Here is a 17,834-nt window from a genome sequence, read left to right as displayed (position 1 = left end):
ACACACCTCTTTAAGACAAAAACACAACACAGTGGGGTATCGCTGGAACAATTCAAACTCCCACCATACATGGCATAGCAACCACTTCTATACTCAATTTCCCCACAGGCAATTGGACACCATCAACATCGGTTCCACATTACATACCCACATACCATCCTACCTACACAGTGTGTGATCTGTGTACGGGCTTCAGCCTACATCTGAAGGTGTTACGATGCTGCCGCTTCTGGCTATTAACAAGAGTCTCTATGCAGAAGGCTGATTGGGACACAGGTGCATTTCAAACAGTAAATCGCTGTCCATTTAGATACGGCCATCTGTGTTTCTGTGCTTTGTGAGTGTGAGTGCATGTGCGTGTGTGTTTGCGTGGTGGTGTGTGTGTGTGTGTGTGTATACACACTTTCTCTGTATAATTCAGGCCAATCTCTCCTCGTCTAATAAACCACATGCACTTGTGCAAAGAGGAATTTACAGCTTGTTTGTGATCTGACAGGTGCTGTGATGTTGACAGCTCATTAAAATTTGAGATTCTCTGATGGCACAGGCTAGTCAAAAAAAAAAAGACCAGACAAAAAAAAAAAAAAAAAATCAACAACAGAACCTCTCTGGCATTCCAAAATGGTTGCTGAGGTGCCCTGAATTCCGTATCTCTCCCGATTAATCCGATAAATATTGCAATGGCACCTTGGGCAGTTGGCCAACCAAGGCCAGGCTCATTTTTCATATTGCTAACAGGAGAAAGACGGACATTCCAAAGGGAGACGGCCGCACACCAGGATTGCACCGATGTGGGAGGCCCAACAGCAAGGTCTCTCAACCTGACCGGATCTCTCAAGAGTCTGAACTGTTATTAGTCTTCAACTTACGTGGGCCATTCACAGTTTCTCATATTCAGTGGGAGTCTGCTGTGACCACCATTTATTTTTTATTGTAAAAGTAAAATTTAGAGAGTGGATAGCCGCCATTGCGGGTTGGAGACTGCACTGCATAGGAGGAAGGTGCAGACTGGCTGTGAGCCAATTACTGCGTCTTAAGTGAAAGGTGTGAATTAAAACAGCACGGTAGACCCGTTAGAAGCCACACTGATTTCATACCTACACTGAGATTGGAGAGGCAGTCAGTGTGTGTGTATGTGTGTTTGTGCCGGTAAGTGTGTACAGTATGTGCCGGTGTGTGTGTGTGTGTGTGTGTGTGTGCATGCGTGTGATCTTGAATTTGGGGATCAATAAAGTATCTATCTATCTATCTATCTATCTATCTGTGTGCTTCATGTGGAAAGGGGGTAATAATGGATGAGTAGGGGAAGGAGGTATAGGTATTTGTGTGTATGTGCCGCTGTGTATGTGTACGTGCCGGTGTGTGTGTGTGTGTGTGTGTGTGTGCGCGTGTGTGTGTGCGTACTGTACGTGCGTGTGCGTTTCACGTGGAAAGGGGCAGTAATGGATGAGTAGGGGAAGGAGGTAGAGGTATTTGTGTGTATGTGCCGGTGTGTGTGTGTGTGTGTGCGCGCGTGTGCGTGTGTGCGTGCGTGTTTCACGTGCAAAGGGGCAATAATGGATTTGTAGGGGAAGGAGGTAGAGGCATTTGTGTGCATGTGCCGTTGTGTGTGTACGTGTGCGTGTGTGTTTCACGTGGAAAGGGGCAATAATGGATGAGTAGGGGAAGGAGGTAGAGGCATTTGTGTGCATGTGCCGTTGTGTGTGTGTGTACCTGTGCGTGTGTGCGCGTGTGCGTGCGTGTTCCACGCGGAAAGGGGCAGTAATGGATGGGTAGGGGAAGGAGGGAGAGGTACTTAGGATGAAACCGCTGTACATCCAGGACGCGGCTTCAGAGGCACATCAGAAGCAGATAATGCTGTGGAATGTTCCGGGTTCGGGGCTTTACCGTGCAAACAGCCGCAGTCAGTGTGAGGGAGTGAGAGAGCGCCTTTCCTTCTAGGGCCCGAGAGAGAGAGAGAGAGAGAGAACACCGATGAAAGGTAGTGCCAGATAACCAGAAGCAGATGCGGAGCCCCAGCCTGAGATGGGCTTCATTAAAGAGAGATGGAGGGAAAGAGAAAGAAATGAGAGGGAGAGAGAGAGAGAGAGAGAGAGAAAGAGATGAAAGGTGGAGAAAGTGGATGGACGAGGGCAGGGGGGGGGCACATTCATGGCGTAGAATCTATACCACCCCCCCCCCCTGTCTTCACTTTGAAGGGGCTGAGGTTAATTTTGTCGATGCTTCAGGGTAACATGTGCTGTGCATGAGTATATGTAAATGTGAGAGAATACCAGCCAAGATAGATTGGATAGATAGATAGATAGAAGATCTCTGTGAAAATGAGCAAAAAATGGAAGAGTGTGTGCGTGCGTGCATGACTATGAGAGAGAGAGAGAGAGAGAGAGAGACAGAGAGAGAGAGACAGAGAGAGAGAGACAGAGAGAGAGTGAGTTAGTTAGTGTATGTGCGTGTGTGTGTGTGTGTGAGCGTGTCTGTGTGCGATTCCTTAGAAGATAACTTGTTTGCGTCAGGGCCGCAGACATGGCACCCACAGGCACAGTAGTCCTGTCTCCAAGACCCTATCACTTCTCGCGACTCACGACTCACCGCACTCACACTGCCAAGCACGACCCACTGACATCAGCCACCGTGGAAAACTTCTCTTTATGAAATGTTTTCACTTTTTTTCCCCCCATCCCGGGCTAAAACCTTCCAACAGTGAGATGTTGAGGAGCGAGATAAGGCAGCTCTAATATTAAAGTGCCGCTATGATCTCTGTCCAAACTCTGCCCTTGGTTCTGACTTTATGAGAACGCGCCGGGATTGAAGAGGATTTATTCTTGCCCAGACCCAAGGACTGCAAGTCTTTTTCTATCATTTTTAGACTTACTTTTGAGGACTGTTTATCTGTATTTCTAGTTCTGAGGCTATTTCTGCAGACACTATGGACTGATAATGACAACGATGACTTGAGAATTGAAACAAAGGAGGCTAAATATGAAGTGAGTCACAAAGTCAATGACTGCAACTCAGACACTCAGACATCAGGATGTCCCTCCTCTTTTGCATCGTGTTTATGTTCCTCAGAAGCTAACACACGCTAGCTCAGGCTGGAAACCTGCACATCTATCTCCTCTGTTTCCTGCCATTGGTTGAAGGACTATCCAAGCGTACGGAGTCATTTGAACGATGCCCGTATGTCACGCCTCTCGTTCAGTAGTAACCAAGCGCAGCCTCCTCATCCTAATGTTCAATCTTAAAAGATTGAGCTTAGTATGGTGATAGCCAGACTAAACAAACACTGCACCGATATATATATATTTGGAGAGGTTCTTGGGGGTTTTTTCCGTACCATCGCACTGCGACTGGTAATCGGTCGGCCCTGAGCTCCGTGAAGGCCTGTGTGCGTTGTCGTGGCTGACGAAGCTCTGCAGCGCCACGTGTGTCAGTGTGATGGATCCTCCGTGCTGGGAGCACACATTTCTGGGCTCCTCTTCCAGTCACAGATGTTTGTCTGATGGCGAACTGTAAATCTTCACTACCCCCCTCCCCCCCAAACACACACACACACACACACAGCCCTCCCCACACACACACACACACACACACACACACCCCTCCCCACACACCCCTCCGTGGATGGAGAGCGCCAATGCCTCCTGCTGTGGCCACAGCGACACGAGACTAAACTAACGAACGTCAACCGTGCACACTTGACGGTCGCGTGGGCAGATGTATTTATAAAAGTGTGTGTGCGTGTGTTTGTGTGCTATCGAAACATTAGAAGGTCTTTTATTATCCTCACACATACACAATCACATCTGTTCCATGTTACAGCCCACCAGTGAGGCCCGTGGCCCGATGGATGAGCTACGCTTCGACTTAATCGGAAAACATGCTTCTCTTTGTCCATATCCTGCTCTCTTGCTTGCATATTTCTGAATCTCTCTCAGTCTCTCTGCAATATGTGACCGAACTGGAACTAAGTCTTTCATTGTCACCAATTAAGACTGAAATGCACAATTTAAAACTGAGTAAAGTGATCCTGATCATTTTAGTCCATGCATCTAAAATTGAGAGCATATAAAGGCTTTCCAACTGCTTTAAACATTTGGCATTAGATGCACTACAGACACCCAGCCTAAAGTAAACCTAGGATAGGAAGTCGGCAATGCTGCCCAGTGAAGTGGTTTACTTCTAAAAGGCTTAAGGGCCCTTAACCATAAAACACTGGATCACAGTAAAAGATGACAGGAAGCAATATGTCACCTCTCCCTGTGTCTTTTCAGAGGCACGAGTTCCATAAATCAGATATATAACTCGCGTGGCACATTGTCACTTTGCAGCCCTTCACACCCACCTAGTCGAGTGCAGTCAACGATGTCTCCACCACTTACAAAAGCCGCCTTTGAAGGCCCCCTGTCGCACTGCTGTTTCGCACTAGTTGAATGCACCGTGATGATCTCTCGAAAGGCAAATGTAATACAAGATGCGACGCGGCCCCTCGCACCGGCTCAGAAGTATCTACTCAATCAAAAGTGACTCCGTACACCCTAATCACATCATCTCCTTTCTGCTCACATTTCGCACGAAGCCGGAGCCCTTTTGGACGGGAACAAGTGGAATCAATTAGACTTGTTCAGATCCAACAGCAGCTGTTATGCAACAAGTGGACAAGAGTTTGGGTATCTCTGAGCTGTACTGTGCCTGAGCTCGGTGTCAGAGGTGGGAATTGCCAGAGAGAAAATGGTTCTGATACAGTACGATCAGGATATTTGAGCCATGATACAACAAAATTGCGAGACTTTGTAATCCAGCAAGTATTGTGATTTGAGTTGGCAACACATTCTCTATCTGATAAGTCTGGACTGTGACCTCTTTTCCTACTGTGATGCCAGAGAACGAGATCTTGCCATACAGTATTATGGAATTCAGAGGCAATGACATGAAGTCCATATACAGTGCTTACAGAACATGCCTTTGGAACATTGGATGATTGGTTGCTGATAATGGGCAATGTAGATATTGCATTAAAGATCAGCCATGTCTTTCAACAACAGTCGACAATTATACAGTATAAGCACATAATGCAATAATCTGAAAACTGCTGATAAAAAAACCCCACTGCAACTGATCTCAGCTGGTATTCTGTCTGCAATGGAGTGGAATGGAATGGATATTTCTAAGTGACTCCAAACTTTTGACAACTGGAACCATTACTGAAAAATATCATAATAGTACAATGCATTTTCCGACCACCACTACATGCATTTCTAGGCTACTTTTGCACAGGAAAATAAGGCTGTCTTTGACAGATATGGCTTGGATGAATATAGAGCACCGATTCAATCTCTGATGAATATCAAGCCATCTAACAGAGCCAACATCTCTCTGCTGCACAAGACGTACAGTAGACTGCTTGCTGATAGGGCGCTGGGAAGGCTGCTACCTCCACAACACCACTAAGGGTCCCACTTTGAATTCAACCCTGGTTTGGCACACAAGCAAAATGGACAATCCAGTACGGCTTTTATAATAATAGTAGCCTATAAGCAATTTCCCGTCTGTTGACCAAGGTTTATACATTGACTTTGCTAATTTGTTCAGGTATGAGGTTAATAGGCCTACAGGCTGTACATGGGAATGTGTTTCATTTTTTCCGTTCTTCTTTGTGATTAAAGCGCTAATCTAATTACTGTTAATGCACAGGTGCAGCTAATGCAGCTAATACATGTTTTTTTTTTATTATTTGAATAAAACACTGTCCAGTGGTTTTCACACAATGTGGCTAATACATGGGAAATGACTGTCCTATCCTGTAAATGGAGCTAATTGGGGAAAGAGGCAGGGGAGATGTGATTGTGAGTGGATGGTCGTATTCTTTCAGGTTAAGCATTACGTAAGAGATACTGGGGAACTCTATCCAGCCCAGGGCAGATTGTGAGATGAGGATTAATATTAGCTCAACATATTTTTTTACGCTCCACTGAATGTTATATTTGGTGAATATTATTATTATATTTTACTCAAGGCCAGGTTCTAATCTCCATGAAACCTGTAAAATGGCATCAGCCGACAAAAAAAGATTCAGGTTCATTCTGTGCTCCCAGGGTTGGTTGGTGTTGTGTAAGATCACGAGATAGAGAGTGAGAGAGAGAGAGAGAGAGAGAGAGAGAAATTGAGATAGAGAAAGAGAGAGAGAGATACATTGAGAGAGATAGAGAGAAAGAGAGAGATGTGAATAGCATGGGTTGTTTATCAGCCAGTTCCCGTGGTGATGCCACTCAGAGCGTTTCTCTGGCCAACAGTGCCTCTGCTAGGCCGAACAGAGGCAACATCACACTGCTGTAGAAGTCCCTCCCATCTGGGCTGACCTGGATTCTAACAAGCTGTCAGTCAAACTGGGGCACCTCCCAGCGGGCACCAGATGGCTGGTTCTATTCAATGGTTCTAGAACTTCCCGAAGGGAGAATTCTCAGCAGAAACACCTGGCTTACCTGTGCTGGGTGAGTGGGAGTCGGCTCCGAAGACATGGCCTCGTTCTGGACAGTGTTCTGCTGTGTCAGTTCCTCATCCTGCTTGCGGTTCTTCTCCACGTTGTCGTCATCGTCCAGCTCGTCCAAACTCTGCAAGAGAGAGGAGAACAACACACATGAAGGACTGAAACCAATGAAACCTGTTCACTTCCTGCAACATGGAGTCAAAAAAGACAGCAGTGTTTGATGATCTGAGTAAAGATTTTCTTTTCAGGGAGACGAATGGACAAAGGCTTTTCAGGACTGATCGATAAGTTCATTGTCTGGAACAGATAAACACGCCGATCGGTATGATGACTCCGGTCATTCTGACCCCTGCTGGTTCATGGAGGTGAAGGCCCAGGACCTGAGGGTGAGGTCAATATTATGTGTCTTCGCACAACTAGGCGTAAAAGTCTTCATTTGCTCTGCCAGGTATGCCTCTCGAGTATATCCCCCCCCGTGCATTTAACTGCACTAAATGAGAGAGGACCCTCCCTGCCCCCAATAAAGTCCCTTCTCTGGTTACAGATGCTGTTCATCATAATCAAATGCTCACGTCTGCTAGTGTCAATTGTTATTTTAGTGTTCCTCCAGGAGTACTGATGTAATCCAGTTTTGTGACCTTGAACAACAGGAAACGTGTCTTCAAACGTGTTTCCCGTCCAAGTTTGTTCTTGGGGGATTTTTTTTGGGGGGGGGGACTGGCCCACTCTCCCACTAAACACGGGAGGATTAAAAAATTCTTGGCCTTGACAACAATGCGCACATTTCCCCGATTGTTTTTCTTTTCTGGAGCGCACTTCCTCGATATCAGCGCTCTATCTCTGGCTGCGTTTGGAGTCACGCTGACTGCGAGCCGGGGCGGCTAACGCTAACGCCACGTCGATGCTGGCTGAGCAGAGCTGAAACACTGGAGAGAGAGGGAGAGTTTGGAGAGGGTGAGAAAGAGAGAGAAAGAGCGAGGAAAAGTGAGGGAAAGAGAGAGAAAAAGATGTGTTGCCTTTGCGGACACAAACCAGCGTTTCCTGTTTCACACTGCCCAGAGGGAACTAAAGAAGGTAACACAGGCAGTGGATGGGTAAAAATAGCAACGCAAGGCCAAGGAGGAATGCAATCATTTGCAAAGACTTTCCTGCCAGACGATTTATCAGCACTCCTGGGGATAAGCCAGACCCTCACACACACATACACACACAAACACACACCACATGAGGCAAAAAGTGCTTGGCTGCCAAGCCCACAGATACAAACACCCAGTGACACACTGGGCATATTAAAACATAACTACAGATAGGTGCTCTGTCACCCGTACCTGCATCGTTTGGGTCGCTCGGATATTCCAGACAGGTTCAGCTGTGACAAGCTCAAGCATGCACACAGTGCACAGCACAGTGCGCACACACACACACACCGACATACACACACACACAGACATACACACACACACACACACACACACACACATAGACATGCACACACACAGACATACACACACAGACGTGCACACACACACAGATGCACACACAGCTGCACACACAGACCCACACACACGCACACAGAAACACACACACACAGAAACACACACACACACACACACACACACACACACACACACACACCAGACACGCACACAGATGTGACTGCAGGCAGACAGTCCTTGTTTAGCTACCGCGCCGTTCCCAGCGGGAGCATTACACTCAGTCTGCAGCTTCCTGTTTGACCTCCCAAAGAACCAGGGGGACGTTCAGGCCGATCACACGCGCCAACTGGTGCCACAACCAACCCTCTCATCTCCAGTCTGTGCCGTTCTGCAGTGAACCACCCTCACACATACAAAAGTCGGGCCAATGTGCTACTCAACCATCCCCTCTATGCCCAGATATGAGAACATACATATGACCACCTAATTAGTCCCTGTAGTACGCAGAGTCAGCTGGTGCTGGTGAAGTGAGGTCTGGTTTCAAACAGGACTGGAGAACATGTGGTGGTGATGATTGGGTTCCTGAGCTCAAGGGCCAGGGAGTCTGTCTCCCCCTCCTCTCCTCTCTCCTCTCCTCTCCTCTCCCCTCACTCACTCACTCACTATTTCACCTAAAATTGCCTCGCATTTTTCACATTCCATAGAAAGCAGTGGAGATGGTGAACCGAGCCTTTTATGGACTTGTGTGTATGTATGTGTGTGTGCTTGTGTGTGTATGTGTGCCTGTGTGTATGTGTGTGCTGGAGAGCGGTCTGCATCCCTCTCCTCCTTCATCCATCTCCAAGCGGCTGGTCAGAGGCAGGGGTGGGGAGGGCACAAACACTGACATGAATAATGAAGAAAGCTGTTGGAGAAGTATCAGAGTTCAGCATATCTCACACACACACACACACACACACACACACACACACACACACACACACACACACACACACACACACACACACACACACACACACACACACACACACACACACACACACACACACACACACACACACACACACACACACACACACACACACACACACACACACACACACGCCTGTTGTCTCCTCACACTCCCCTCTCTCTGGGTTCGCTGCCAGCCAAAAGGTCTTTGGTCAATCATAATCACTCTGCTCATGAAGCCAGATAAGATGTAAAGTGGACAAATTAGAATGAAAGAATCCTGTTGCCAAACTTTTCTTTCATTTCTTCTGTTTTTGTGGGGAGCGCACCTTACATGAACCTTAGCGTTTGGGGAGTAAAGGTTATTTTTGTGTGAGAAGTAGAAGTTTCTTAAATAGTACTCAAAATATGATGTTAAAAAAAGTCAAAAGTCCAGTAGGGGTTTTGGCTGCTAACTGCTCCACTATCTGAGGCAGGAAACAGACTGCAGCTCAAACAGGACCAGTCAGACAACTAACAAGCCCAACACCCAGGCACCCAGTGCCCACTTTAGAGGGCTTTAGAGGCGGGGGGGTGGGGGGGTGCATGGGGTCAGATGGGGACACGCACTGTCTGACACATTCTGACACAGAGGTGTGTGTAAATGGTTGTGTGTGTCCAGTGTGTGTGTGTGTGCGTGTGCGTGTGTGTGCGTACGTGTGTGTGAATGTGAGTGTGTTCCACAGAGAAGTGGCTGACACTGACATTCCTTCCTTTTCCTGTTTACAAAGCAAGAGGCCGGACCGAGATGGGATGTTGGGGAGTGGGATTGTGTGCAGAAGTGCGAGTGCGAGTGCGAGTGCGAGTGCGAGTGCGAGTGCGTGCATGTGTGTGAGCAAGCGTGTGTGTGTGTGTGTGGGGTGGGGGGGGCGGGTTGAAGAGAGGTTAGTGAGGCCTTCACCTTGAGCAGGAAGAGTATGTTCAAAATAGAGACGGCAAATATACTCCTGCTTGCGAGGCGTCTTTGAGTTGCTCCATCTGTGTCCGTTTCTGCAGATTTGAGCTAAAAATGCATGTGTGTGTGCGTGTGTGTGTGTGTGTGTGTGTGAGTGAGTGACTGTGTATGTGCACGTGTGTGTGTGTGTGGCTGGAAATTCTTGTCCCCTTCGGTTGGAAAAAAAACGGAGCCCCTATTTGTCACGCTCGCTCTTCGCTCTTCACCCCTGGCTGCCACTGCCTGTGCGCTCACTCGACTCGTCAGGCCTGGCGTGCGTCTCCCGCACGGAGCCCCGCTCCTCTCTTATCCAACCACGGCCGTCGCTGCAATCTCCCTGCTAGCGCTTTCCAAGACTGACCGCACGGAAATAGGAGACGTGAAATTGCCTTGACAGCCGCGGCAGATAGCGCGTTTTTACAAGGACAGGTAAAGTCAGCCGACGGATCGAGTTGCCACAGCGTTCGGTTAAAAAAAAAGTACTCTCTCTTTAGTCTGCGGTTAAATTTGACTTTTATGGCAGGTTAATAATGTAGGCCACCACAGGGAAACGGAGGAGGGGGGGGGGGCAGTTTCTGCTGAATCAGCAGAACTCAAACACCCCCGCAGAAACTCTGTCTGGATGAGGCTTTTTTTTATGACGGCCGCCAATTTCTACCTAATGAATTTCTACCATGTGCGGGCCCCAACATGATTTCATAACACTCGTTACACTCGCGATGAGGGATGAGAGGAACTGTTGGCATGCGTGATCTCGTTAGCGTGGCGGTCCGCTTGTTCGTACACACACACACACACACACCTCTCCATCCGGTCAGTTTATTAATAATAAACAGACGCCACAGTCCGCCAAGCTCCCACAGGCTGTGCCCGGAGGCGGACGTTAATGGCTCCGGTGCGCTAATCACCTACTGCCTCAATGTCCCGCCCACCCACCCTCCTCACCCACCCCACCTCACCCACCCCACCTCACCCACCCCACCTCCACCGCACCGCCTCCCCCCCCATAACCGGGAGTTCATTTAAATGAGGGATACTCAATCCACGGTGGCCTCTAGTCGACTCAAACACGCCCTCTGCCGCCGCTAGGTGCTGGCTTGTCCGTTAATCACAACTGACTCTCGACCTACCCGTTGTCCCACCTGTCCGCCCAATTCACAGCGCGAGCGCCAGAGCTCGGAGGCGATAGACCTTCGCTGCCACGGGAAAACAAAGGCCAACGCTGTTCCTCGCCCAGTCTATTCTCCTGTGCAGAAAGCACCGCACCGGGGGCCTGCCAAGGCAGAAGGTGATTTCCTCTCAGCGTCTTGATTCAGGATGGTGTTCATTGCTGCCATTTGTTTTGATACAAACAAGGGGATTTGAAAGGCGGCTCTATTATGCCCGTGAACTGTGTTGTGTGACACGACCTAGATGCTATCGGATATTATGGGGCCACATAAATACACACATCCACAGAAAACACACGGGAGTCACAGACAAGTCAGGTCATCGAGCCAGGAAGGAAGTGGATTACTGGGTCTACACAGCTACACAAAGGGCAAACACACACACACAGCAACACCAACAAATCCTGTCTCACACAACACAGTTGTGAACACACACACACACTACCTCAAACCAAATAATTGTTATGCCAAGCCAAGAAATGTGGACACTTCAAACATAAGTAGTGATTTTCACCATAAAGGCAGGCAGGCACACACACACACACACACACACACACACACATTCAAATACAGTGTGAGTAGCCACACACTGCTGTGCTAGGAGCTGGAAGGAGGTGTTTTTTGGCAAGCACACCTCCACCATAAAGCATCTTTCCCCCCAGTCTCTAAAACCCCCGCTGTCTGGATTTACCGCCTGTCAGTCCTTGTCCAGGTCACACTCACCCTCTCTCTATCCCCCTCTCTTTCTCTCTCCCCATCTCTCTCTCTCTCTCTCTCTCTCTCTCTCTCTCTCTCTCTCTCTCTCTCTCTCTCTCTCTCTCTCTCTCTCTCTCTCTCTCTCTCTCTCTCTCTCTCTCTCTCTCTCTCTCTCTCTCTCTCTCTCTCTCTCTCTCTCTCTCTCTCTCTCTCTCTCTCTCTCTCTCTCTCTCTCTCTCTCTCTCTCTCAAATATGTTATTCTTTCAATTCTCGGAGCAGCACACATTCCTCAGGGAAAAAAAAGCGAGGAAGAGGAGATCTCTGGGAAAGAGGTCGCTGGCGTCTCGTTAGGAGGGTACGGATCTCGTGCTGCGTCGCATGTACCGGGGGGCTCTGGGCAGTTCAAAGGCAGTTGGCCTAGACCCGCTCTGGCTCCTGGAACTCCTGGAACTCCTGACCTTAAATCAGCTTTTACGGAGCTCCGGCCGACCTCGGAGGCCCAACTCGAGACCGGGCCCTTTGATGCATGGGTGGTAAGGGAGCGGGCGTTAACGCCCGTCAGAGGCCGAGTAGCAAGCCTAAAGCTGCGCATCGCCACGGAGGTCCATCACTTTAATAATCCAGCCCTCTAAGAAGCGCACAGTGCTCGTTGCTGGAGCTGTGATGGATTGGACCACACTGACTCTGTTGCGGTTCGGCCGGGCCGGTAGAGTTTGACCGTCCTTCTGTGTGCTTCGCTGCTCTGCTCGAGAGGTTTCAGAATCACTGCCATGTATCGTTATGCCATATTTAACGATGGGATGGGGCTCAGCCCACTCGGGTGTGCCCCGTAATGGTATTAAAAAAAGAAGCGCAGACTTTGTTCCTGTTTCTACTGTTGGATTTCTGGTGGAATAAATCTTATTTTTGCAAGGAACTTTGCTGGAAGATTGAACCTCTTCACTAGCGAACAACTGACCCTCTAATACTCTCCCACTGAGTTCAGCACGGAGGCTAGCTATGATTAGCTTTGCTATGTTAAGCGTCTTGTATTGCGACACTGAACAAAAGGTGATGTGGAACCCAAGAATGATGTGATTTGGTTTGGTGAATTTCCACTTCATCTGATTGGCTGAGAAGGCATGGCATGAGGTTTTGGTGCAGAGGCTCCATGGGGAAGGGTGGCATTCATAGCCCGAAGCTTTTTCCTAAAATGGTAGCTTACATTCCACCCTGAAATACTTTTCCCCAAAAGATGCAAAAAAAATAATACACTCTTATAACCCTGCTACTAATTCAAAAGAATCAAAAACTCTCCAAATTCCTCGCCATAGCTCTTTGGCCAAATCCTTTCAGAATGTTAGCACACTGCCCCCCAATCCCCCAACCCACCACCACCCCCAGAAACCCTGCTTTTGTGAGTTATTCCCAGCACATTTATCCAGCCTACTGAATAGAGTGGCTCATTCTAAGGTGGAGACAGTGAAGAATGAGGAGATGGTGGGTCAGGGAAAGGGGGATAAGAGAGAGAGAGAGAGAGAGAGAGAGAGAGGGAGAGATGCAGCCAGGGCGAAGTGGAAAGTCATTTCATGGAAGCGAGCGATTCTTAAATAACCCAAAGGACGCCAACTGAATCGGAAGAGCGAGAGAATACACGCTTTCAAGCCGCCTGGTGTGAAATCTTATGAATGCATGAAATGTAGTGATCACTCCTTGTTGCACTGTGCAATTTTCTAGCCAAATGGGGAAATAACCAATTACATGGGTTTGTGTCTAATTCCTTGTGAAAGCACAGAGGATGCCCATTAACCAAACTAGGGAAGCTAATGGAATTGAAACAATTTAGTTCTATGATGACCAGCAGCGTTTATGCGGAGTGCGAATGCGTCCGACAGCTTTTAAGTGTTGTGTTATTTGTTATGATGGACATCAAAGTACCTTCTCAGCACCCTGCAGTCTATGGGTCAGTTCTAGCACACTCGATGACCGACAATGGCCAGCTCTTAACAGCAGTCAGGACGGTAAACAGAACAGAGGTTAGGGCTCCATTAGAAAGTCTTGTGTTAGTCATCCTTTGTGTTTGACCAGGGAGGAGAGATAGCTCAGACTGCAAACACAGAGCTGTTCCCAGTTCACCCCACTGACTGAGACGCTCTGGAGACAAACACCCAGTCTATTCTTTCTGCCATGCGAGTGACGCAGGACCTTCCACTCGCAGACAAGGCCCTGGGCCCTGGGCTCTGGGTTTATTTATGAGACATTTCTGCTATTCAATAACATTTTTTTGCTGTTCATTAGAATTGCCATTTTTTGCTATTTGAAGACTTGTACTCCACAAGGTCATCAAGTTTTGAGCGCAGCAGGAAAAACTTATTCAATAGCTACGTCAAAGTTGGATGAAGGACTTCTCTTAATTAACCAATTTTAATGAAGTCATCAGAACTCTTGCCAACTATTGCCAACAAAGGCAAGAGTAACAGAACATGTTTTTAACTATTATTATTATTATTATTATTCATGGTTAAATATAGTTACATTTGAAAGAATCCAGCTGCCCTTGTTGGGTAGTCAGAAACAACATGACAGCCAACTCTGTGAGTGTTGGCAAACAACACCTCCATGTTTGCAGCCAAAGTCACTTAACCTCTGTCAATGGTGTCGGCAATGAGGCATCAGTGCACCAACTCATGTGAGTTATCTGTGACACAAGAGAGTGTTAGCCTTCAGCCAAATCCGTTTAACAGCTGCTCTGCTTCCTACCACAGATGAAAATGCCCCTGTAACCTAAACCAGAGAAAGAGAGAGAAAGAGTGAGAGAGAGAGAGAGAGAGAAAGAGAGAGAGGCTGACATAGAGTGAGACAGATAGAGAGAGACAGCAAGACAGAGACAGAGAGGGAGGGAGTGAGCAACAGACAAGAGATGAATAGAAAAAGAGAAAGACAGCGACAGACAGAAGAGGGAGGGAGGGAAAGAGAGAGCGTGAGAGAGAGAGAGTAAGAGAGAGAGAGAGAGAAGCGCAAGCGAGCGTCTCTCTCACGAAAACAGACCCTGGCTGACGTGTGTGGCGGCGGTGGCGGCGAGGAGGCTGCGAGGGCACTGTGTGGAGCAGGCGCTGGCGGGCGAGCGAGCGAGCGAGGGGGCAGGCGCCCGGTTTGATAATGAATGCTATCCCCGCTAAAAACCCGGCGCTAATGATACACTGCCGAGGGAGACGGGGAGACGGGGAGACGGGGAGGGGGGACGGGGAGGGGGGACGGGCCCGCTGCAGCAGCAGCAGCAGGGAGCCCCACCGCTGTTTTGTCTGCCCTCTTAATCTTGTTTGCGCCCCAGCAGTGAAACCCACGCTTCCGCTCCGCACCACTCCGCGCCTTTCCTCCCGAGCACCGTACCCGTACCGAGCAACTCCGAGCATGGCCCACTTCGGCACAGCATGTCCGCTTTGGAGATGGACGTGCTTTAATAACCAACATCCCTCTATACTTCCCCCCCGATCGGCTAACGTGTTTACTCAATTGTTTTAAAACTGGCCCGGAACTATGTGGGAAGATTATACATGGTGTGAGGAAAGAACTATGAATTGTCTGTGCATAAGCAGCCAGACGTCGATGGGGAAGATGAAAACAGGACTTCTGTAAGCTGCCCCTTTATTCTCTCTCGCTATACACAGATGATAACAGGCATTACTCATCGGCATGGAGCTTTAGTGCCTCTCCCTGTCCTGTAAACCATTCCTCCTGCTATAGACTACATAGGCCCTCATTTTACCAGAGGTGGAAAACTCCAGCTTTAGAAAGTAAAAGTCCAATCATGTATTGGTTCTACCTGTGCACGTAACACAGGTGATCTCCATCAATTAGCTGCTCTATCTGTCTGTAGAGTTGTGCTAATTAGAGTCAGCTGGTTTCAAGTGAGTGGTTGGCACATTATGTGGTAGGATTTTTATTTTCTGAAGCTGGACTTTTCCACCTCTGAATTTTACAAACTGCACGTGCCAAGTAGATGATCACCAACAATAGTTTGGCAAAACAGGTGTGCTCACAGAATACAAAGACAAGCACAGTGTGGTGCTATCTTTTTTTACATGTTTAATCACTCCATGCAATCCTCGATATGCTACGTTATAAAATCAGCCGGGACATCATGTTTATTGGGAGATATGAAGTTTGCACGTGTGCAAGGACAGCTTTAGTAGATCGCTTCCACAGAGACTCACTCTCTCCCTTTCAAATGGCTCTGCAGCTCGGGAATCTCTGGCATTCGCATACCGCCTTATCATCTGTCCAACTCTTCCACCTGCCACTTCAAACGCTGGCGGCTCCGGCTTGTCCATCTTTTCAGGAACTGACATCGCCCGCGCCGCGCGTACAAATCATTTAAGGGAAGCTGAGGAGTTCAGACCCAACTTGGATGCCTAGCAACCGGGCCTTGAGAGAGACATCTAGAAGAGACCAAGGGGAGTGGGCTCCTCTCTCTCGCTCTCTCTCTCTCTCTCACACACACACACCTCCCCACCACCACTGAAACAGTGGGTTATTGTGCCAGTAGTGAACAGCTAACACACACACACACACACACACACACACACACACACACACACACACACACACACACACACACACACACACACACACACACACACACACACACACACACACACACACACACACACACACACACACACACACACACACACACACACACACACACACACACCGCACAACAAGCACGAGATGCCTTGGCTCAGGAGCAGGGGACAGAAGATGGAGGGCGGCGTGCGTGCGTGCCTGCGGACCCCGCAGCGCTTAACTAAGAGGAAAGCCATCTGTTCCTCCTGGCCGCCTTGATTGGAGGTTTTATCTAACGGAGCGGCGATGCGGCGGCGAGGCCGGAGCCCAGGCCCGGGCCGCTTCTCAGGCCGCGCTCCATTGTGTGGGGCGAGAGGGGGCCTGCGACCGCCATGCTTTTTTGGCTGCCGCCGACGCCGCCGTGCCGATTCTTGGCTGCTGCTGCTGCCACCGGGGCTCTTTCAGTGTGTGTGTGTGTGTGTGTGTGTGTGTGTGTGTGTGTGTGTGTGTGTGTGTGTGTATGTGTGTGTGTGTGTGTCTCTGCCGGGGCTCTTTCAGGCTGTGCTCAGCTCAGGGACTATTCCAGTTTCACAGAGCCATCAAAAGAAACCCTAAGACGCCGGGCAGAGCAGTAAAGCCAGAGAGAGAGAGAAAGACAGAGAGAGAGCAAGAGAGAGACAGAAGGAGAGAGAGAGAGGAGGAGAGAGAGATGGAGGCATAAAGGAAGAGAACGAATAGTAGAATGGACAGAAAGGAGAGAAAAGAAAAGAAAAGAAAAGAATGAGATAGCATTGCTGCCGTTCCACGTCTAAGTGCCCATTCTCTCTGGGCACTTACCAAGCCATTCAGGGCAGTCTGAGGTACCTGGTCAGAATGGCTTGTTTATCTCAACACGGAAAATCACCAGCCAAATATATGTGATGCACACATTTCTGTGTATATTCCAAATGACCCTCACTCTAAATAAACCCATCAAAGTCACATAGTGCACCACACATTGTGGACACCGTTGATTTAACTTTTATATTCGAAACCTAAATTACAAGTCAGTCCATGCAATATATCTGAGGCGATGACAGAAAGTAGTCTCCTTGGTGTGTGTGTGTGTGTGTGTGTGTATGGCCAGAGCCTCTGTGATGACTGAGACATGGTGTGGGCATAGCAGTAACAGCCTGGAGGCACCTGATGGCACTGCCACTCCACCAAGCTGCACCGCTCCTGAGACTGCACGCTGCACGCTGCACACACACACACACACACACATACACACACAATAGCCTCCAGCCACCCCCCCCCCCCTCCCCCCCCTCACCAAGCCCAAGGGGAAGGCCAGGCCTCAGATCACATCTCCCCACAAGTGCCTGCTGCTGAAGTAAGAGAGACGAACAGAATTTGAACTGCCACGGCTTGGAGAGGAGGCCAGTTACTTTCACCTCTCTCTCTCTCTCTCTCTCTTTCTTTCTTTCTTTCTTTCTTTCTTTCACTCTCTCTCACTCTCTCCCCTCCATGAGGGTTCACTTCTGGCCTGGTGTTCACATACATCAAACTACAGTAAAAGGGAAATGAGAGAGGGAGAGAG

The 17,834-nt window shown here is 48.7% G+C and overlaps 1 protein-coding gene across 1 annotated transcript in view; it reads right to left on the bottom strand.

Moving 5' to 3' along the window:
* The window catches only part of pawr (PRKC, apoptosis, WT1, regulator), a 65,715-nt gene that overhangs the window by 19,465 nt on the left and 28,416 nt on the right, over window positions 1-17,834 (bottom strand). The window contains exon 3 of the mRNA XM_062518066.1: window positions 6,480-6,608. Coding sequence (XP_062374050.1) covers window positions 6,480-6,608 — 129 coding nt within the window. The remainder of the gene's footprint in view (window positions 1-6,479; window positions 6,609-17,834) is intronic.

Source organism: Sardina pilchardus, chromosome 17, assembly GCF_963854185.1.
Source record: "Sardina pilchardus chromosome 17, fSarPil1.1, whole genome shotgun sequence".
Taxonomy (NCBI): Eukaryota; Metazoa; Chordata; class Actinopteri; order Clupeiformes; family Clupeidae; genus Sardina; species Sardina pilchardus.
This window is presented reverse-complemented; position numbering and strand designations above follow the sequence as displayed.